This window comes from Pseudophryne corroboree, chromosome 1 (assembly GCF_028390025.1).
Source record: "Pseudophryne corroboree isolate aPseCor3 chromosome 1, aPseCor3.hap2, whole genome shotgun sequence".
In the NCBI taxonomy this organism is placed as follows: domain Eukaryota; kingdom Metazoa; phylum Chordata; class Amphibia; order Anura; family Myobatrachidae; genus Pseudophryne; species Pseudophryne corroboree.
The window spans coordinates 1047865646-1047885161 of NC_086444.1; the positions used below are offsets into that span (position 1 = coordinate 1047865646).

A 19516-nucleotide genomic window follows, 5' to 3' on the forward strand; every position below is an offset into this window, starting at 1 on the left:
CATTCCAGGGACCCAACAGTTCTGTAACACTAACCCCTGCTTCATCAGCAAGGGGAACCAGTGAAAACAGCACTGTTTGACTACCAAATTGTCAGCATATTCAGTTATCTGCTGCAATAGAGAGGTCCAGTACTCCAGGATGACAGGCGAGGCTAGCATGTGACCACCACTGTTTTTATAGTTGTAGAGAGGGAGCCAGTTGTGCAAAACATGGGGGTAATTCCAAGTTGATCGCAGCAGGATTTTTGATAGCAATTGGGCAAAACCATGTGCACTGCAGGGGAGGCAGATATAACATGTGCAGAGAGAGTTAGATTTGGGTGGGGTGTGTTCAATCTGCAATCTAATTTGCAGTGTAAAAATAAAGCAGCCAGTATTTATCCTGCACAGAAATAAAATAACCCACCCAAATCTAACTCTCTCTGCACATGTTATATCTGCCTCCCCTGCAGTGCACATGGTTTTGCCCAATTGCTATCAAAAATCCTGCTGCGATCAACTTGGAATTACCCCCCATGGATAGGTGCTATCTCCCTCCTCTCACCCACCATTGGAGCTCCTGTACTTGTGCCTGCAAATGCCACATGAATTGTATGTTAGAATAAATTAGAATAGCATAGCTACTTTAGGTTACTGCTGAAAAATTTATTTTATTACGAAAACTTGTTTTTATTTAATGTGAAATAATAGAAAATTACTACTTAAAAAAAGTCTCAGAAATTCTATTTAAATGGCTTGTTTTGTTAGTCTAGCAATGCGCAACCATCATGTAGTACAGATGTGTCCTCACGTAGCCTCAATATGCCACATAGTGTGAGATGCCTGGCGCAAGTGAGCCGCCAGGTCTAGTGCTACTCTGCTAGCATTGGGCATCTTTTTTATTGCCAAAAATGCATTTTAGTTGCAATGCAATGTAAATAGGACGCACCAGGAGACTGTGATGATTAATTTAACATATAAAATTTGTATATTGTATGCGACTGAGGGGGACATTTACTAAGCAGTGATAAGAGCGGAGAAGTGAGCCAGTGGAGAAGTTACCCCATCAACCAATAAGCAGCTCTGTATAATTTTATAGTATGCAAATTATAGATGATACTTCAGTGCTGATTGGTTGCCATGGGCACTTCTCCACTGGCTCACTTCTCAGCTCTTATCACTGCTTAATAAATGTCCCCCTGAGTCTGTGTACAAAGAACATTGGAACTTGTATTGGGGAAAAAAGCTGCAGCTGCTACATTGTAGCACTTCGTATACAGATTCGGAGACTCATTCGCACACAATATATAAGTGTCACATATCAAATTAATCAGCACAGTAACTTGGTGCGTCCTAGTTGCATCGCGAATAAGATGCATTTTTGGCAAAAAAGACGCTCAATGCTACCAAAGTCTCATGGGACCCGGTGCGCAGAGAGGGGCTGTTTGTTGTGACTGCAGCAATGATGTATGAGGACATAACTGTATTGGAGCACAAGTTATATCTGTGAATTTGTTGAAAGCTGAAGCATGGTACAGAGTTAAGGTGTTTCCAATGATTTGCTTAGCTTAGCGCTGATGTTTATGTTTAGGCAGCATAGGAAGGGCATCAGCTGGGAGAGTGAAGAAGGACAATACAAACTGCATAGCTCCGCACTCCGGAGGGTAAGGTTACACACACACACACACACTGAAAGTAATTAGAACAGCACAATACAGACAGCATGGTTTGGCATTACATGCACCCGTGACCTTCTCACCCCTTTGCTAGCAACTAAATCCATGTCCCAATTTAATAATGGTATAACTGGAAATAATCAGCCTTTTCACTTTCTACAACTCAGTTAACCCAAACAATTAAACCGCAGAAAAATTCACAGACACGGAAGAAGAGTCTTCAGGGGAATAATGTGTGTGAGACAAGGCAACCTCATTACAGTTTATGGCTTCCCATATAATAATACAGATAGGGCCTGATTATGATTCGCACATAAAAGCGCATGCCGCAGCTTCGCCTTTATGCAAATGATATACACACACCTTCCCTTGTGCACATCTGTGCGGCCGATGTGCAAGGACTGAGACGCACACTTTCAGCATCTGTGCACACTGTAAGCCTATTGGTGCGTCCTTATACACAATCATTGGTTGCACTGTTGCTCCTATGCTTGTTGCTATGCACCCGGGAACGCAGCGGCTTGCACTGACACACCCACAACATTCCCATAACAACCATTGCCCAGTAACGCCCATCACTTTTCTGCTACCTTCTTGATACTGTCTGTCCCAATCATAACGGCACCTCTGGGCATACACACTGTGGCACGCATGCTCCATAGGGGTTTCCAGAACTCTTTACCACTGCCAACAGAACAAATCCTTGCCATTCACAGATAATATATTATTATTCCGTCTTGAAGCAGTCTGTTGTTAAGGTTGTCAGAATGCGCACAGATAGGTTAGGGAAATTAAAACCTGCCCTTGCCTCAGGTGTTATGCATGTTTTGTATACATACAGATAGGTCCCCCTCATTGTTGGCGCAATGCATTTGAATGTGTGCATGCATCGTGGCAGCGACTAGTTGCACCCGCTCACGAATAGTCGCACAATGCATTCTCTATGGATCGTGAGAGCAACTATACGCACATCACGCTACTCTCAGTCAACCAGTCATGGGTGTAAATAGTTGCAGCCAAGATAAGGCTGGACATATCTCTATATGGCATTAATATTGACACGCAGCCGGTAAAACCGAGCGCGGTCATATTTCTTTTCTGTTTTGCTTGAAAAAAACTGCCCAATTAAGGCTATAAAAGGCCTTGTGGGGTGTGGCTCACAAGCCAGCCCTGTATAGATATTCCCCTCTGTAGCTGGGAGGGGAGTACATTTAGCTGCAGTGTAATGGAGTGCTGAGCATATATGCTAGTGTAGGGATTTGCAGAGAATTGGGGTCCCCTGACGTGGGCTGCAAGATCAACTGTTTGATCAAAATATGATCAAAACCTCCATGCTTTTATCTGCTACATACACGCATATTTGCTGTATACTATTGTTAGCGCCGATAGCAAAAGTCTTTCTGTTTTGTATACATATGTGGCATTAATATTGCCACACAGCTGGTACCATATACAATATGGCTAAAACCAAGTGCGGGCATATTTCTTTTCTATTTTGTTACGCATACTTGCCTACTCTCCTAGAATGGCCAGGGGTGCTATTGAGTCTCGGGTGCTGCTCCTGGCCATCCCAGAAGAGCATTCAAGTCCCCCGGTCCTACGAGAGTAAAGTGAGTGGTCCGGGCAGCCAATTATCATAGCCCGTACCAGAGGCGTCACTTACTTTAAGTACACCCGGTGCGGCGTCGGGGAAAGGTGTGGGGCTTCATGGGAAAGGGGAGGGACTTTGCGACCCGACCCCCGTTTTTTTCGTCACTCCGGGGGTTCGGGAGGTGGCCCCCACACACACACTTTATAAAAATGGTAATCTTGCCATAGTAAAATGGGGGTGGGACCATGATGATGCAATCGCACATCTGAACTGCCCACCTATGCCGCACCACACCCCCTGCCCACCAGAAAGGGCAGCCAGAAAGTCAGAAAGCATGGTGTTATGGACACATATATGCAAACAAGTTAAAACTTTTTTGATTCGTTTTAGAGATTTGGAGCTCAGTACATGCTGTCCCGATACTATATAAATATATTTTGCAACTTTGTTTTACATGTAATTGCAATGTTATCATCACGTTATTGCAGATGCATGACAAGTAACAATGTAACAGCTTACCAAGTTTCCCCTTTTCTCCATTACAGCTACTCTCAGTCCAGGACTGGGTGTCAGTCAGAAGATGGCTCTGAGACTCGCGGAGAGGTTTAGCTGGGAATGGATGAGTCTCAACACTGATATGGAAAAGAAGACAAAAAAGGTTAAACTTATATGAGAAGTCACCCAGTACAATACAATGAGCACATAATACAATACACACTAATTTTTCTTCAAATTTCCCCTGAACCTCCCCCCCTCCAGTCTCAGTGCATGTCCTCGTTCCCTAGTGCTTCTCTTCATTTGAAGAATGCTCCCCTTCTGGATTTTGTTAAAATCCTTGGTATATTCGAAAGTTTCTATCATGTCTCCTCTTTCCCTTCTCTGCTCCAAACTATACAGTACATACAGTATTGAGATTTTTTTTTGTCTTTCTGAGTAAGTTTTGTGATGTAGGCCATACACAATTTTAGTTGCCCTTCTTTATACAGTCTCTAATGTAGTTTTATCCTTCTGAAGATATGGCCTCCAGAATTTAACACAGTATTCTAGATGAGGCAGTACCAATGACCTATACAGCAGCATTATTATTTCTTTTTTTTTCTGTGCTAATTCCTCTCCCTATGCAACCAAGCACCTGACTAGCCTTCTTCATTGCTTTGCTTCCTTATACTTTATTATTTTATTCTTTTGCTGGATCCAACACGTAGTTTGAAAAAAATGGGTCCTCAGGTGATTCTCGAGTCCTGGTGATTCTTGGGTTCTACAGATTTCCTTATGGCAAAATTATTGCAAAAAATCAATTTATATTTCAAAAAGAGAATGAGAAAAATAATGATTACTTAATCTGATGTGGAAAAACAGCTTATGCATTACTGTCTAGTGCCTTCCACAGGGGGCAGTGACACTATTGGCTAACCCTTTATACTAAGTGTAGTGGCGGTCAAGCCACTACAGTATGGCTATTTCACAACTACTAAAAATGAAAATATTAATGTAATGGGAAATAAAATAAATGTAAAAATCCCTACCTTTTTGCTGCTAAATTGGTTCCAGTTGGTGTGGATGCTTGTTCAGGGTCCTGGTTGACAAGACATGTAGGGAATGAGCAACCATCGCCCAGGCTTCAATTTAGAGAAAAAACATACTTAATAGATAATCAGTATCAAGAAAGGTAACAATATAAACTCTTTATACTGTGTCTAAAGGAGCATCAAATTGAAGCATGACATAAAGTCATTAATGTACCTGTAAAATGAACAGAAATGAAGGTTGACCAACGAACGTAATTTTACCAAAATAAAATAAAAGTCTTATACGGCTATATAGATAATTATTTGTTATCGTAAATTTTCCCCTGCATGTGAGCTATTAAAATATGTATGCAAATATATAAAAACCCTGAGGTATTAAAGGTGTGTACACACTAAAATGACATTGGGACGATTTGCCATACTGGAACGACAAATCATCTACACTGTCTAGAATGTATGCACAATTGCGCATTCCCGCGGGTCGCATGCAGCATCGTCTAGCCGGCCATACTGCACGGTGAATCAAACGATATCATATGTCCAGCCATTCAGCGTAATGAAGGACAGAATGAGATATCGTTCCAACGTTCCTTACATTGTGTATTGTGTATGGCCAAACTCGCATGGTCCGGGACCAAGGGAATTCGTCTGGCTGTCGTTCTGGTGTGTACCCACCCTTAGAGTTAATAATCTGTAAAGTGTATAGACTCAGCAGACCAATATGGGTTTAAGACGATGTAAACTTTTTTTTACTAAATCTGACTGGCAATCAAAAAAGCCAAAAATATCCCAATACCATCTAATAAAACAAAGGCCTTGGATGGTATGGGTATAGTATGGTATGGGTCTGCCCGATATCCATGCTTTTATATCATCTCATATACAGAATCACTCCTTTCTCAGAGATATCTATGCAGTATGGCTAGTGATCAACAAGCAATTAGGGAGGAATCACGTTAGTTCCCGTTACTGTACATACCCATTCGGTGGATACCATGACCTTTTACTGGCCTTACATAATGCAGGGTTTCTTGATTTGAAATGCAAGGGAATCAGATCTATTTCAGATTACTTTGACACGGGGTGTCCACCTGCTTTCCTTGAATCAACGACATGGTCTTTGCTGCGCTAAACTGTCTGAATAGATTCCTAGTACCATTCTTGATCTTGCAAAGGTCCCTGTAGGTTCTTATATACCCCCTGTCTCTCACCCATAATGACATTGTTTATTGCTCTACAGTATGGGGACATGTACTAAGCAGTGATAAAAGTGGAAAAAGTGAGCCAGTGGAGAAGTTGCCCATGGCAACCAATCAGCATTGACGTAACATTTATAATTTGCAAACTATAAACATATACAGAGCAGCTGATTGGTTGCCATGGGCAACTTCTCCACTGGCTCACTTCTCCACTTTTATCACTGTTTAGTACATATCCCTGTCCTTTATATAATACTTTAAAGTACAAGTGTATGATAAGCTCCTCCTTATTGTTGCTGTGTGAGTCCTATAGATACATAATAGTATGTTTTTCCACCATTTCCTTTTCCCTGACCTGATGTTTATATTACCACTTGTCACCGTATAAAGTAACTGTTAAAAAGTTGACCCTTAACACTATATCAGCATTGGTTTTCGGTGTCCTCTTGAAATATTTATTGTTTCTTTATTGACACTCTTACATGTCTCAATAAAAACGTTTTACTAAAAAAATTGCTATAAACTTTATTTGTTTTGCTGGAATAGCAGTTTAGTTGGAATAGCACAGATGCTGAGTTAATGTTAACAGAACCATAAATCCAGGGACAGATCCATGTTTTTAAAAATTCTCTTCTAGAGTAATGATAAATTACATGGGCCCTCAATCCGAGTTGTTCGCTCTGTATTTTTCTTCGCATCGCAGCGATTTTCCGCTAATTGCGCATGCGCAATGTTCGCACTGCGACTGTGTCAAGTAAATTTGCTATGGGGGGCGTGGCCTGGACGCCGATCAGAGTGGCTGCACAAACAGGGAGCTCTCTACTCCCTGAGGAAATTATACCTCTCCTTCCCTCCCCAGACCACTTTTCCAACCCACCAACCTGTCTACTATCCCTCCGGGACCCCCTCACACCGGTGGACCTGTGCTGCGGAGTCGGGAAGCCGGTATACTGGCTTCTGCGGACTGCGGCCTACGCACCCACCCGAAGCCGGGGCCTCGATTTCCGGCGACATCCGTCGCGGAGGGCGGCCGCCCTTGGAGCCCCTGGAGTGCCCCCACGGGATCCCCATCCCTGTTTTAAACACCCGGACCTCCCTTACCTGGCACCCGGGATCGACGGTGCTGCGGGAAGAGGAGGAATCCGGGCGGACGCGACTGCGAGAGGCGCGGGGCCCTGACGGCGGCGGCCATCTTGGACCCCGGGACCCGGACGGAGAAACGGAGGACCTGCGGCCTGGAGAGCCCGTCTGTGCTGAGGTGAGCCGCTTTCACCGGCCCTTGCTCCCCGCTGCATTCCCTCATCCTGCACCATACCCCACAGCACCCGCAGACGGCCGACGGCCCAGCCACGCTCGAGGGGTTGGGCGCAGCTCCGTCCCCCCCCTCCTGCGACCTTAAACACACTAAGGCTGAGGGGATCTCCTCCACTCCTGCTGCTCACCTGGAAGCCCACACACGATCTTCCTGCGACCCGCTCCAGCGGCGGCCCCCTGGTGAATCTCCGGCGGTGCTGCGGGAAGAGGAGGAATCCGGGCGGACGCGGCTGCGGGAGGCACGGGGCCCTGACGGCGGCGGCCATCTTGGACCTGGGGACCCGGACGGAGAAGCGGAGGACCTGCGGCCTGGAGAGCCCGTCTGTGCAGAGGTGAGCCGCTTTCACCGGCCCTTGTTCCCCGCTGCACTCCCTCATCCTGCACCATACCCCACAGCACCCGCAGACGGCCGACGGCCCAGCCACGCTCGAGGGGTTGGGCGCAGTTCCGTCCCCCCCCTCCTGCGACCTTAAACACACTAAGGCTCACCTGGAACCCCACACACGTTCTTCCTGCAACCCGCTCCAGCGGCGGCCCCCTGGTGAATCTCCGGGACCGCGGTCCCTCCTGCCTCCATCCACCTAAACCCCACCGAGGCCTCCGCGGAAACCCGCCTGGGAGCCGCTTATACATCAGCCCGCGGTCCTCTCCCCCACGCGGGGCTGCCCCGATTGCCGGCTGGTCCGTGCCCGGGACACGTCCCTGTGGTCCCCGAGCGGTGGAGATAGTCTCCGGGAACCCCTCTCCTGTGACCTCGGATTCTCACCCTCCAGTCCGGGCCAGGGTGCCCTCCCTCTCCTCCTGCGGGCCTCCCTGGGCGGACCCCATCTGCCGGGCTCGGCTGATGTCCACACCGTAATGTCCCCTTAAAGTCCCCGAGTCACCTTCCCTGGCCCTGAGTCTCACAGCTGGAGCGCCACCCCCATTCCCCACCCTGCATTCCACCTACTCCCCTACGCCCCCAAAATGACCAGGGGTAACAAAAAATCTCAGGGGTCCGATCTCACATCATTTCTGACCAAAAAAGGCACCCCAGCCACGAACAGGCCCAACAATCCCGGCCCCTCTCGGGGTCCCTCCGAATCGGAGGCCGAAGATGACGATCTCACGCCCCTCACCCGCAAGGACTTCCTCTCCCTCCTTAAGGAGATGCGGGACATTAAGTCCTCAGTCCAAGCTCTACACTCCCTGAAATCTGATATAGCCGACATCGGCTCCAGAACGGACCAACTCGAAAGAAGAGTCGAAGAGGTGGTAACGTTCCAACAAACAGCAGAGACCGAGCTACATCAACTCCGTCAGGATGTTGCCCACCTCCGGGAGGAGAACGAAGACCAAGACAATAGAGCAAGGAGAAATAATATGAGGATTCGGGGTATCCCTGAGGAGGTCGAGGCGTCTCATCTTGAACTCTACCTTAAACGACTTTTCGCACACCTGTCGCCCGATACCCCTGAGGAACATCTCCTCCTGGACCGAGCACACCGGGCCTTGCGACCGCGCTCCCAGGACTCTTCTCAACCCAGAGATGTCATTCTCCGAATGCACTATTTCACCGCGAAGGAGGCCGTTATGAGGGAGGCCCGACGGCTGGGATCTGTGACTTTCCAAAACACCCCACTCCAGATTTTTCAAGATTTATCCCCGCTAACCTTAGCTAAACGCAGGGACTTCAAACCCATCACTTCTCTGCTCTCCCGTCACAACGTGAAGTACCGCTGGGGTTTTCCTTTCCGGATCCTAGTGTGGCACCAAGGGAAGCTCCTCACAGCTAGAGACCAATCTGAGGCCCAAACGCTCCTCTCTAAACTGGGCATCCCCGCTCCTGACCAAGATGTCCATTCTCCATGCCTACCACCACGGACACAGCGGGATTCGCTTCGGTCTCCTCGTTCTGAGTGGTTCACGGTGCCGATCTCCGGGGCCCCCCAGGCTCCACCTCCAGTGCCTTGAGAACTCTCACCTCACTACCCTACAGCACCCCACATTGAATTGGGACGATCACCTCTGGTCGTACCCCCCTTACCTGAAGCGCTACATTACCTTGGGTTCTTCGTGACGATACTTCCTGATCCCTTGGTTGCTTCACAATAGCATTGTTGTTATCCTCTATTGAAATGTTACGTTGTTTGGAAGTTTAAATGTCTAACTGCTTACATACTCAAAAGTTACTCTCCTGATATGTCTCCATGCAGATACTTGACCCACTCTCTCCCCTCCTCCCCCCCTCCTATTCTCCGCCCCTTGGGGCGGGCGCTCCAGCTATCCTCTCTACCTGCCTTCTCTCCAGCTCTCTCCCTCAGGTACCCCCAGGGGAGGCTTGCCTCCTATCTTTTCCCGAGCGGCTCGTGACTCGCGGTCGGGGCCCCATGCCGCGCCCCCACAGGGCCCCGGGCCCTACCGCTGACCTAGGTGTTCCCCCAACGCCTAGTATTCCCTCCCCTTGTCAGCTTAACCGGTCCTGGCCTCCTCCGCCAGACGACCAACCACCCCCCCACCCCTTCCGGTCCTCTTTCCCTTCCACCCCTCCTCTGACCACACTCTTTCTCACTTCATATATCTTCGATCTGTCTCCCCCTTCTCCACCTCCAACCACTCCCGCCCTTTCAAACCTGCCTACCTCACTGCTGCCTGCCCATGGGTCTCCGGGTACTCTCTCATAATGTGAAGGGCTTGAACAGCCCTCAAAAGAGAGGCAAGCTCTTTGCTTCCCTTAAACACCATAGAGGCGATCTGATTTTCCTACAGGAAACTCACTTCGTGCACGAATCTCACCCTACCCTGCAATGTAAACCATTCCCCGTTTCCTTTTATGCCTGCGATCACCTAGCCAAAAAACGTGGAGTAGCAATCTTAATTGCCCGCCACCTGTCTTTTGAACTCCTAGACTCTCATGCTGACAAAGACGGCCGATTCCTTATCCTAGTGGGTAAACTCAACAATAATATATGCACTCTGGTTAACGTTTACGCCCCTAACCAGCGACAGGAACGGTTCTTTACAAGGCTAGATAACCTCCTCACTCGAGTCCGACAGGGTGACCTTATACTTGCAGGTGACTTCAACTCCGTTCTCAATCCACAGCTAGACCGCTCTACATCTTCCCCTACTCCTTCCCCGTCGGACTCCCTTCGCTCTAAATCCCTCCTCCGACTCATGCGTTCCCAACTCCTCTACGACTCTTGGAGGATAAAAGACCCCTCTGCCCGCGACTATACCTTCTACTCTGCCCCTCATAACTCCTACTCCCGCATTGATATGGTCCTGCTCAGTCATGATCTTGCTATCAACCTCCGTGATGCCCATATCCACCCACTAATCTGGTCCGACCACGCCCCCATCTCCTGCGACCTGGCAGGCTTGGCTTCCCGTCCTCGCCCTATGACATGGCGCCTCAACGACTCCCTCCTACACAACCCTGAGACAAAGTCCCATCTTCAAGACAAAATCTCTGATTATTTCACCTTAAATGACTCCCCTGACATTTCTAGACCCACCCTCTGGTTAGCGCACAAGGCTGTCCTTCGAGGACACCTTATCAGCCTAGCCTCAAAAGCTAAAAAGCAATCCCTTTCCCAATACAACAGGCTCTCCATTAAACTCCATGCACTTGAGACCCAACATAAGGCGTCGCCCGACCAGGCGGTCTTGTCCGAACTTCGCACCATTAAAGCGGAACTCGATCTTCTTCTTACCACACGGGTGGCCAAGCGTCTTAAGTGGCTTCGCCAGTCTTTTTATGAGAAGGGTGACAAGGCGGACAAGATCCTGGCGGCCCGACTCCGCTCCACAAGAGCCAAAACCAACATTGTCACTATCAGAAACTCTCTCAACCAAATCATTCAGGATCCCACAGCCATTAGAGCCGCCTTCCAATCCTACTACACCGACCTATACAACCTCCCGCCCCCTCCACCAGGCTCTTCCCCCCAACCTCGATCCGACCTTATCTCCCACTTTCTCTCTGCTTCTAAACTACCCAGACTACCCCCGGACACCTTGGACCTTCTCAACGGTGAGATTACGGTGGAAGAAATCACCCAGACTATACTCATGCAAAAAATAGGCAAATCTCCGGGCCCAGATGGGTTCACCGCTCTCTACTACAAGAAATTCTCTGCCCTTCTCTCCCCCCACCTACACTCTCTCTTCAATGGGATTGTCCAAGGCGACCCTTTCCCCCCTGAGATGCTAGAGGCCAGAATTGTGGTGATCCCCAAGGAAGGCAAGGACCCCCTTAATTGCGCAAGCTATCGCCCCATATCTCTCCTGAACCTAGACCTGAAAATCTTTGCTAAGATCCTGGCCAACCGTCTTAACCCACACCTCCCTTCCCTTGTCCACTACGATCAAGTAGGCTTTATCCCGGGCCGCCAGGCAAGAGACAACACCAGACGTGCCATTGACCTTATACATATCTCTAACTCCAGGAGATGCCCCACTATCATGCTTTCCTGAGATGCCGAAAAAGCATTTGACCGGATCTCCTGGGACTTCTTGAAACCCACCTTGGAGGCCTATGGCCTGTCCGGTGGCTTCCTCACTAGCATCCTAGCATTATATTCCACCCCCTCTGCCACCGTCCTTATCAATGGTACCCCATCCGCCCCGCTTAGCATTTCCAATGGCACACGTCAGGGCTGCCCCCTCTCCCCCCTAATATTTGCCCTTATTATAGAACCCCTTGCCTCACAAATTAGAGCACATCCGGATATACACGGAATAAAGGTAGGCCCCACAGATCCCAAAATCTCCCTCTTTGCAGATGACATCCTACTCTCCCTCACCCAGCCCCTTATTTCACTCCCAAACCTATTTTCGGTCCTACAAGCCTATAGCCTTATTTCAGGCTACAAGATTAACTACTCCAAATCTGAGGCCATGATGCTACATATCCCCCAACACCAGGCTGAGTCCCTTCGCAACAATTTTAAATTCAAATGGCACCCCACAAAGATAAAATACCTAGGGATATACCTAACCCCGCGCTACGACTCCCTCTTCCGGGAAAACTTCCCACCCCTTCTTACCAACACATTAGCCGACCTGACTTCTTGGAACAGTCTCTTCATCTCGTGGCTGGGCAGGATCATAGCAGTTAAAATGACCATAATCCCCAAATGGCTCTACCTTTTCCAGACTCTCCCTGTGGCGGTCCCGGCCCCCTTCCTCCGCAATATCCAACGAGCCCTTATACGCTTTATTTGGAACCACAGACCTCCCCGCATTGCTGCCAACACTCTGAAAAGAGCAACCTCCATGGGAGGCAGAGGACTTCCCGATGTCAAATTATACTACCTCGCCTCCCACTTATCCCACATTGTCACTTCCTACGCTCCTCCAGGATCGGTCTCCTGGTTGGACATCGAAGCAGCCTTCATTGGCATCCCAGATCTGACCCCCCTATGGGGACTCCCCTCCGCCTCTCGACCCCCAACCTCTAAACTTCTTCCCACCATCAAATTCAACCTCAAAACCTGGGACACCCTCTCTCTGAAGTGGGGTCTCACCACTACACCCTCACCCTTAACCCCCATCTGGCAGAACCCCACGTTTCCCTCCGGACTCTCGGCTACGAGATCCCGGACGTGGATAACCCTGGGCCTTAAATTCCCAATTGACTTTGCCGACCGAGGCCAATGGCTGTCCCTCCCGGACCTCCAGCAGAAAGTCCCCTCACAACCTCTCAATCCCTTTCAATTCTTACAAATACGCCACTTTTTAACTTCCCTCCCTCCCACTGCCTTACTCCGTGCCCTTACTCCCTTTGAATCCCTATGTGTCAACTCTCATTCCTCCAAAGGCATAATCTCCCAACTTTACTCTCTCCTACTGGATTTTTCCCTGCCCCTATCTCGGCCCCATGAAGTTGCGTGGGAACGGGACCTCGGGCCCCCACCTGAAACTCAGGATTGGGAGGACATGAGACTAGGGATTGCTAAAAGCTCTATTGCCACTGCCTTTAAGGAAACGGCCTACAAAGTTTATTACCGCTGGTACTATACCCCCGACCGTCTTAACAAAATTTTCCCGTCCTCCTCTTCAGCCTGCTGGAGAAACTGTGGGGATAGAGGTACTATGCTCCACATATGGTGGACCTGTCCGGCTATCGTCCCCTTCTGGGATCTGGTCCACTCCCTCCTCAACTCACTTCTAGAACCCCCTGTATTGAAGGACCCTTGGGTCTCCTTACTGTGTCTTCCCCCCCCCACACCTTAACAAATTCTCCCAAAAGCTAACCTCACACATTCTGGCCGCAGCTAAATCACTGATCGCCCTCAACTGGAAGAACCCCTTACCACCCTCCCTACTATCCCTCAAAGCTAAAATCTGGCACATCGCCTCGATGGAAAGGATAACCTATTACCTCCACGACCGGGGCCACGTCTTCGAGCAGGTCTGGGCTCCTTGGCTCACCGCTGAACGTGGTTAGCCGACTCCCTCCACCCGCTCCCGCCCCTCCCGCAGACCCATGGGCACCCACTCCCTTCTCCCCCTGATATCTCTCCTCATCCCATCTCTTAACCTCCTCAATTATCTCTTCCCCCTATTACCCTCTCTGTCTTCGTCTCTCCTCCGTTCCCCCCCCCCCCCCCGTTACGATCTTGCTGCTCTTAAAACTTATATTATGTACGGTTACAAATGTGGTTATTCCCCCCCCCCCTGTTTCTCTTCCCCCCCCCCCCCCCCCGATCCCCATGTTCGAACTTGACTGTTTTTCCCACACCAACTAACCCTGTTACTCATTTGAAAATTGTGGTCCATTTTGGACACTGGCTATGTTGGCCATCTGTCCCTTGTATTCCTAGAATGCCCTCTTTGTGTATCTGACCACGTATAAATAAAGAATTTCAAAAAAAAAAAGTAAATTTGCTATGCAGTTAGGTATTTTACTCACGGCATTACAAGGTTTTTTCTTCGTTCTGGTGATCGTAATGTGATTGACAGGAAGTGGGTGTTTCTGGGCGGAAACTGGCCGTTTTATGGGTGTGTGTGAAAAAACGCTGCCGTTTCTGGGAAAAACGCGGGAGTGTCTGAAGAAATGGGGGAGTGTCTGGGCGAACGCTGGGTGTGTTTGTGACGTCAAACCAGGAACGAAACTGACTGAACTGATCGCAGATGCCGAGTAAGTGTGGCGCTACTCAGAAACTGCTAAGAAGTGTCTATTCGCAATTCTGCTAATCTTTCGTTCGCAATTCTGCTATGCTAAGATTCACTCCCAGTAGGCGGCGGCTTAGCGTGTGCAAAGCTGCAAAAAGCAGCTTGCGAGCGAACAACTCGGAATGACCACCATGGTTGTAAGACGTGGTATGGTACAGAATGTCGACACATTCAGAATGTGGGTATATAGACATTATGGGGGTTATTCAGAGTTGTTAGCAAACCAAAAAATTTAGCAATTGAACAAAACCATGCTGCACTGCAGGTGGGGCGATGTAACATGTGCAGAGAGAGTTAGATTTGGGTGGGGGTTGTTTAAACTGAAATCTAAATTGCAGTGTAGAAATAAAGCAGCCAGTATTTACTATGCACAGAGACAATATAACCCACCCAAATCTAAAGGGGGGTACACACGGAGAGATCCATGCTTAAAATCTAAGCAATCTTGCTAGATTGTTTAGATTTTAAGCACGGATCTGCCGTGTGTATGCCCTCCAGCGATAGCGATGCGCGGCCCCGCGCATCGCTATCGCCGATGCTAGATTGAGCTGCATGCAGGCTCAATCTAGCGGGTCGCTCACTTCACCGTTGTGTGAAGTGAGCGGCCCCCCGTCGGCTTTCCCCCTCGCTCAGCACATCACGCTGTGCTGAGCGGGGTGAGAGATGTGTGCTGAGCGGTCTGTGTTAAGATCGCTCAGCACATATCTCTCCCGTGAGTACCCCCCTTAACTCTCTCCACAAATGTTATACCTGCACATGGGGCCTATTTCAGAGTTGATCGCAGCAGCAAATTTGTTAGCAGTTGGGCAAAACCATGTGCACTGCAGGGTGGGCAGATATAACATGTGCAGAGAGAGGTGGATTTGGGCGGGGGGTGTTAAAACTGAAATCTAAATTGCAGTGTAAAGATAAAGCAGCCAGTATTTTTACTATGCACAGAGACAATATAACTAGTGATGAGCGGGTTCGGTTCCTCGGAATCCGAACCCCCCCAAACTTCACCCATTTTACACGGTTCCGAGGCAGACTTGGATCCTCCCGCCTTGCTCGGTTAACCCGAGCGCGCCCGAACGTCATCATCCCGCTGTTATATTCTCGCGAGATTCGTATTCTATATAAGGAGCCGCGCGTCGCCGCCATTTTCACTCGTGCATTGGAGATGATAGGGAGAGGACGTGTGCAGCGTTCTCTCAGTTGTGTTCAGTGTGCTGCAAATATCTGTGCTCAGTGTGCTGCAAATATCTGTGCTCAGTGTGCTGAAAATATCTACGTTCTCTGCCTGAAAAACGCTCCATATCTGTGCTCAGTGTGCTGCAAATATCTGTGCTCAGTGTGCTTTATTGTGGGGATTGGGGACCACCAGTATTATATAGGAGGACAGTGCAGAGTTTTGCTGACCAGTGACCACCAGTATTATACGTTCTCTGCCTGAAAAACGCTCCATATCTGTGCTGCATTGTAGTATATAGTAGGAGGACAGTGCAGAATTTTGCTGACCAGTGACCACCAGTATTATATCAGTACGGTACAGTAGTCCACTGCTCTACCTACCTCTGTGTCGTCAAGTATACTATCCATCCATACCTGTGGTGCATTTTAGTTGTTGTGCGCAGTATATATAGTAGGAGGACAGTGCATAATTTTGCTGACCACCAGTATATAATATATAGCAGTACGGTACAGTAGGCCACTGCTCTACCTACCTCTGTGTCGTCAAGTATACTATCCATCCATACCTGTGGTGCATTTTAGTTGTTGTGCGCAGTATATATCGCAGGAGGACAGTGCATAATTTTGCTGACCACCAGTATATAATATATAGCAGTACGGTACAGTAGGCCACTGCTCTACCTACCTCTGTGTCGTCAAGTATACTTTCCATCCATACCTGTGGTGCATTTTAGTTGTTGTGCGCAGTATATATAGTAGGAGGACAGTGCATAATTTTGCTGACCACCAGTATATAATATATAGCAGTACGGTACAGTAGGCCACTGCTCTACCTACCTCTGTGTCGTCAAGTATACTATCCATCCATACCTGTGGTGCATTTTAGTTGTTGTGTGCAGTATATATAGTAGGAGGACAGTGCATAATTTTGCTGACCACCGGTATATAATATATAGCAGTACGGTACAGTAGGCCATTGCTATTGATATATTATTGGCATATAATTCCACACATTAAAAAATGGAGAACAAAAATGTGGAGGGTAAAATAGGGAAAAATCAAGATCCACTTCCACCTCGTCCTGAAGCTGCTGCCACTAGTCATGGCCGAGACGATGAAATGCCATCAACGTCGTCTGCCAAGGCCGATGCCCAATGTCATAGTAGAGACCATGTAAAATCCAAAAAACAAAAGTTCAGTAAAATGACCCAAAAATCTAAATTAAAAGCATCTGAGGAGAAGCGTAAACTTACCAATATGCCATTTACGACACGGAGTGGCAAGGAACGGCTGAGGCCCTCTCCTATGTTCCTCATGACTAGTGGGTCAGCTTCACATAAGGATGGAAGCACTCATCCTCCCACTAGAAAAATGAAAAGACTTAAGCTGGCAAAAGCACAGCAAAGAACTGTGCGTTCTTCTAAATCACAAATCCCCAAGGAGAGTCCAATTGTGTCGGTTGCGATGCCTGACCTTCCCAACACTGGACGGGAAGAGGTGGCGCCTTCCACCATTTGCACGCCCCCTGCAAGTGCTGGAAGGAGCACCAGCAGTCCAGTTCCTGATAGTCAAATTGAAGATGTCACTGTTGAAGTACACCAGGATGAGGATATGGGTGTTGCTAGCGCTAAGGAGGAAATTGACAAGGAGGATTCTGATGGTGAGGTGGTTTGTTTAAGTCAGGCACCCGGGGAGACACCTGTTGTCCGTGGGACGAATATGGCCATTGACATGCCTGGTCAAATCACTAAAAAAAATCACCTCGTCGGTGTGGAATTATTTTAACAGAAATGCGGACAACAGGTGTCAAGCCGTGTGTTGCCTTTGTCAAGCTGTAATAAGTAGGGGTAAGGACGTTAACCACCTCGGAACATCTTCCCTTATACGTCACCTGGAGCGCATTCATCAGAAGTCATTGACAAGTTCAAAAACTTTGGGTGACAGCGGAAGCAGTCCACTGACAACTAAATCCCTTCCTCTTGTAACCAAGCTCCTGCAAACCACACCACCAACTCCCTCAGTGTCAATTTCCTCCTTAGACAGAAACGCCAATAGTCCTGCCGGCCATGTCACTGTCAAGTCTGACGAGTCCTCTCCTGCCTGGGATACCTCTGATGCATCCTTGAGTGTAACGCCTACTGCTGCTGGCGCTGCTGTTGTTGCAGCTGGGAGTCGATCGTCATCCCAGAGGGGAAGTCGGAAGACCACTTGTACTACTTCCAGTAAGCAATTAACTGTCCAACAGTCCTTTGCGAGGAAGATGAAATATTACAGCAGTCATCCTGCTGCAAAGCGGTGTTAAACGTGTTTCCGGTATCCACCGTTAATTCACAGGAAACTAGAGTATTGCTTGAGGTACTGTGTCCCCGGTACCAAATACCATCTAGGTTCCACTTCTCTAGGCAGGCGATACCGAGAATGTACACAGACGTCAGAAAAAGAGTCACCAGGGTCCTAAAAAATGCAGTTGTACCCAATGTCCACTTAACCACGGACATGTGGACAAGTGGACCAGGGCAGACTCAGGACTATATGACTGTGACAGCCCACTGGGTAGATGTATTGCCTCCCGCAGCAAGAACAGCAGCGGCGGCACCAGTAGCAGCATCTCGCAAACGCCAACTCATTCCTAGGCAGGCTACGCTTTGTATCACCGCTTTTCAGACGAGGCACACAGCTGACAACCTCTTACGGAAACTGAGGAACATCATCGCAGAATGGCTTACCCCAATTGGACTCTCCTGGGGATTTGTGACATCGGACAACGCCACCAATATTGTGCGTGCATTACATGTGGGCAAATTCCAGCACGTCCCATGTTTTGCACATACATTGAATTTGGTGGTGCAGAATTATTTAAAAAACGACAAGAGATAATGTCGGTGGCCCGAAGAATTGCGGGCCACTTTCGGCATTCAGCCACCGTGTGCCGAAGACTGGAGCACCAGCAAACACTCATGAACATGCCCCCCATCATCTGAAGCAAGAGGTGGTAACGAGGTGGAATTCAACCCTCTATATGCTTCAGAGGATGGAGGAGCAGCAAAAGGCCATTCAAGCCTATACAGCTACCTACGATATAGGCAAAAGAGGGGGAATGCACCTGACTCAAGCGCAGTGGAGAATGATTTCAACGTTGTGCAAGGTTCTGCAACCCTTTGAACTTGCCACACGTGAAGTCAGTTCAGACACTGCCAGCCTGAGTCAGGTCATTCCCCTCATCAGGCTTTTGCAGAAGAAGCTGGAGGGATTGAAGGAGGAGCTAAAACGGAGCGATTCCGCTAGGCATGTGGGACTTGTGGATGGAGCCCTTAATTCGCTTAACCAGGATTCACGGGTGGACAATCTGTTGAAATCAGAGCACTAAATTTTGGCCATGCTCGATCCTAGGTTTAAAGCCTACGTTGTATCTCTCTTTCTGGCAGACACAAGTCTGCAGAGCTTCAAAGACCTGCTGGTGAGACACTTGTCAAGTCAAGCGGAACGTGACCCGTCAACAGCTCCTCCTTCACATTCTCCCGCAACTGGGGCTGCGAGGAAAAGGCTAAGAATTCCGAGCCCATCCGCTGGCGGTGATGCAGGGCAGTCTGGAGCGAGTGCTGACATCTGGTACGGACTGAAGGACCTGCCAACGATTACTGACATGTCGACTACTGTCACTGCATATGATTCTGTCACCATTGAAAGAATGGTGGAGGATTATATGAGTGACCGCATCCAAGTAGGCACGTCAGACAGTCCGTACGTATACTGGCAGGAAAAAGAGGCAATTTGGAGGCCCTTGCAGAAACTGGCTTTATTCTACCTAAGTTGCCCCCCCTCCAGTGTGTACTCCGAAAGAGTGTTTAGTGCAGCCGCTCACCTTGTCAGCAATCGGCGTACGAGGTTACTTCCAGA

General features: G+C 48.7%; 1 protein-coding gene across 3 annotated transcripts in view; it reads right to left on the reverse strand.

Annotated features, from left to right (window-relative positions):
* The window catches only part of ZDHHC2 (zinc finger DHHC-type palmitoyltransferase 2), a 244712-nt gene that overhangs the window by 39157 nt on the left and 186039 nt on the right, over positions 1–19516 (reverse strand). For all 3 annotated transcript variants that reach the window (XM_063920850.1, XM_063920849.1, XM_063920848.1), the window contains exons 10-11: positions 4773–4865; positions 3766–3878 (exon numbers count right to left, since the gene is read on the reverse strand). In XM_063920850.1, the coding sequence (XP_063776920.1) occupies positions 3766–3878; positions 4773–4865 (206 nt within the window). The remainder of the gene's footprint in view (positions 1–3765; positions 3879–4772; positions 4866–19516) is intronic.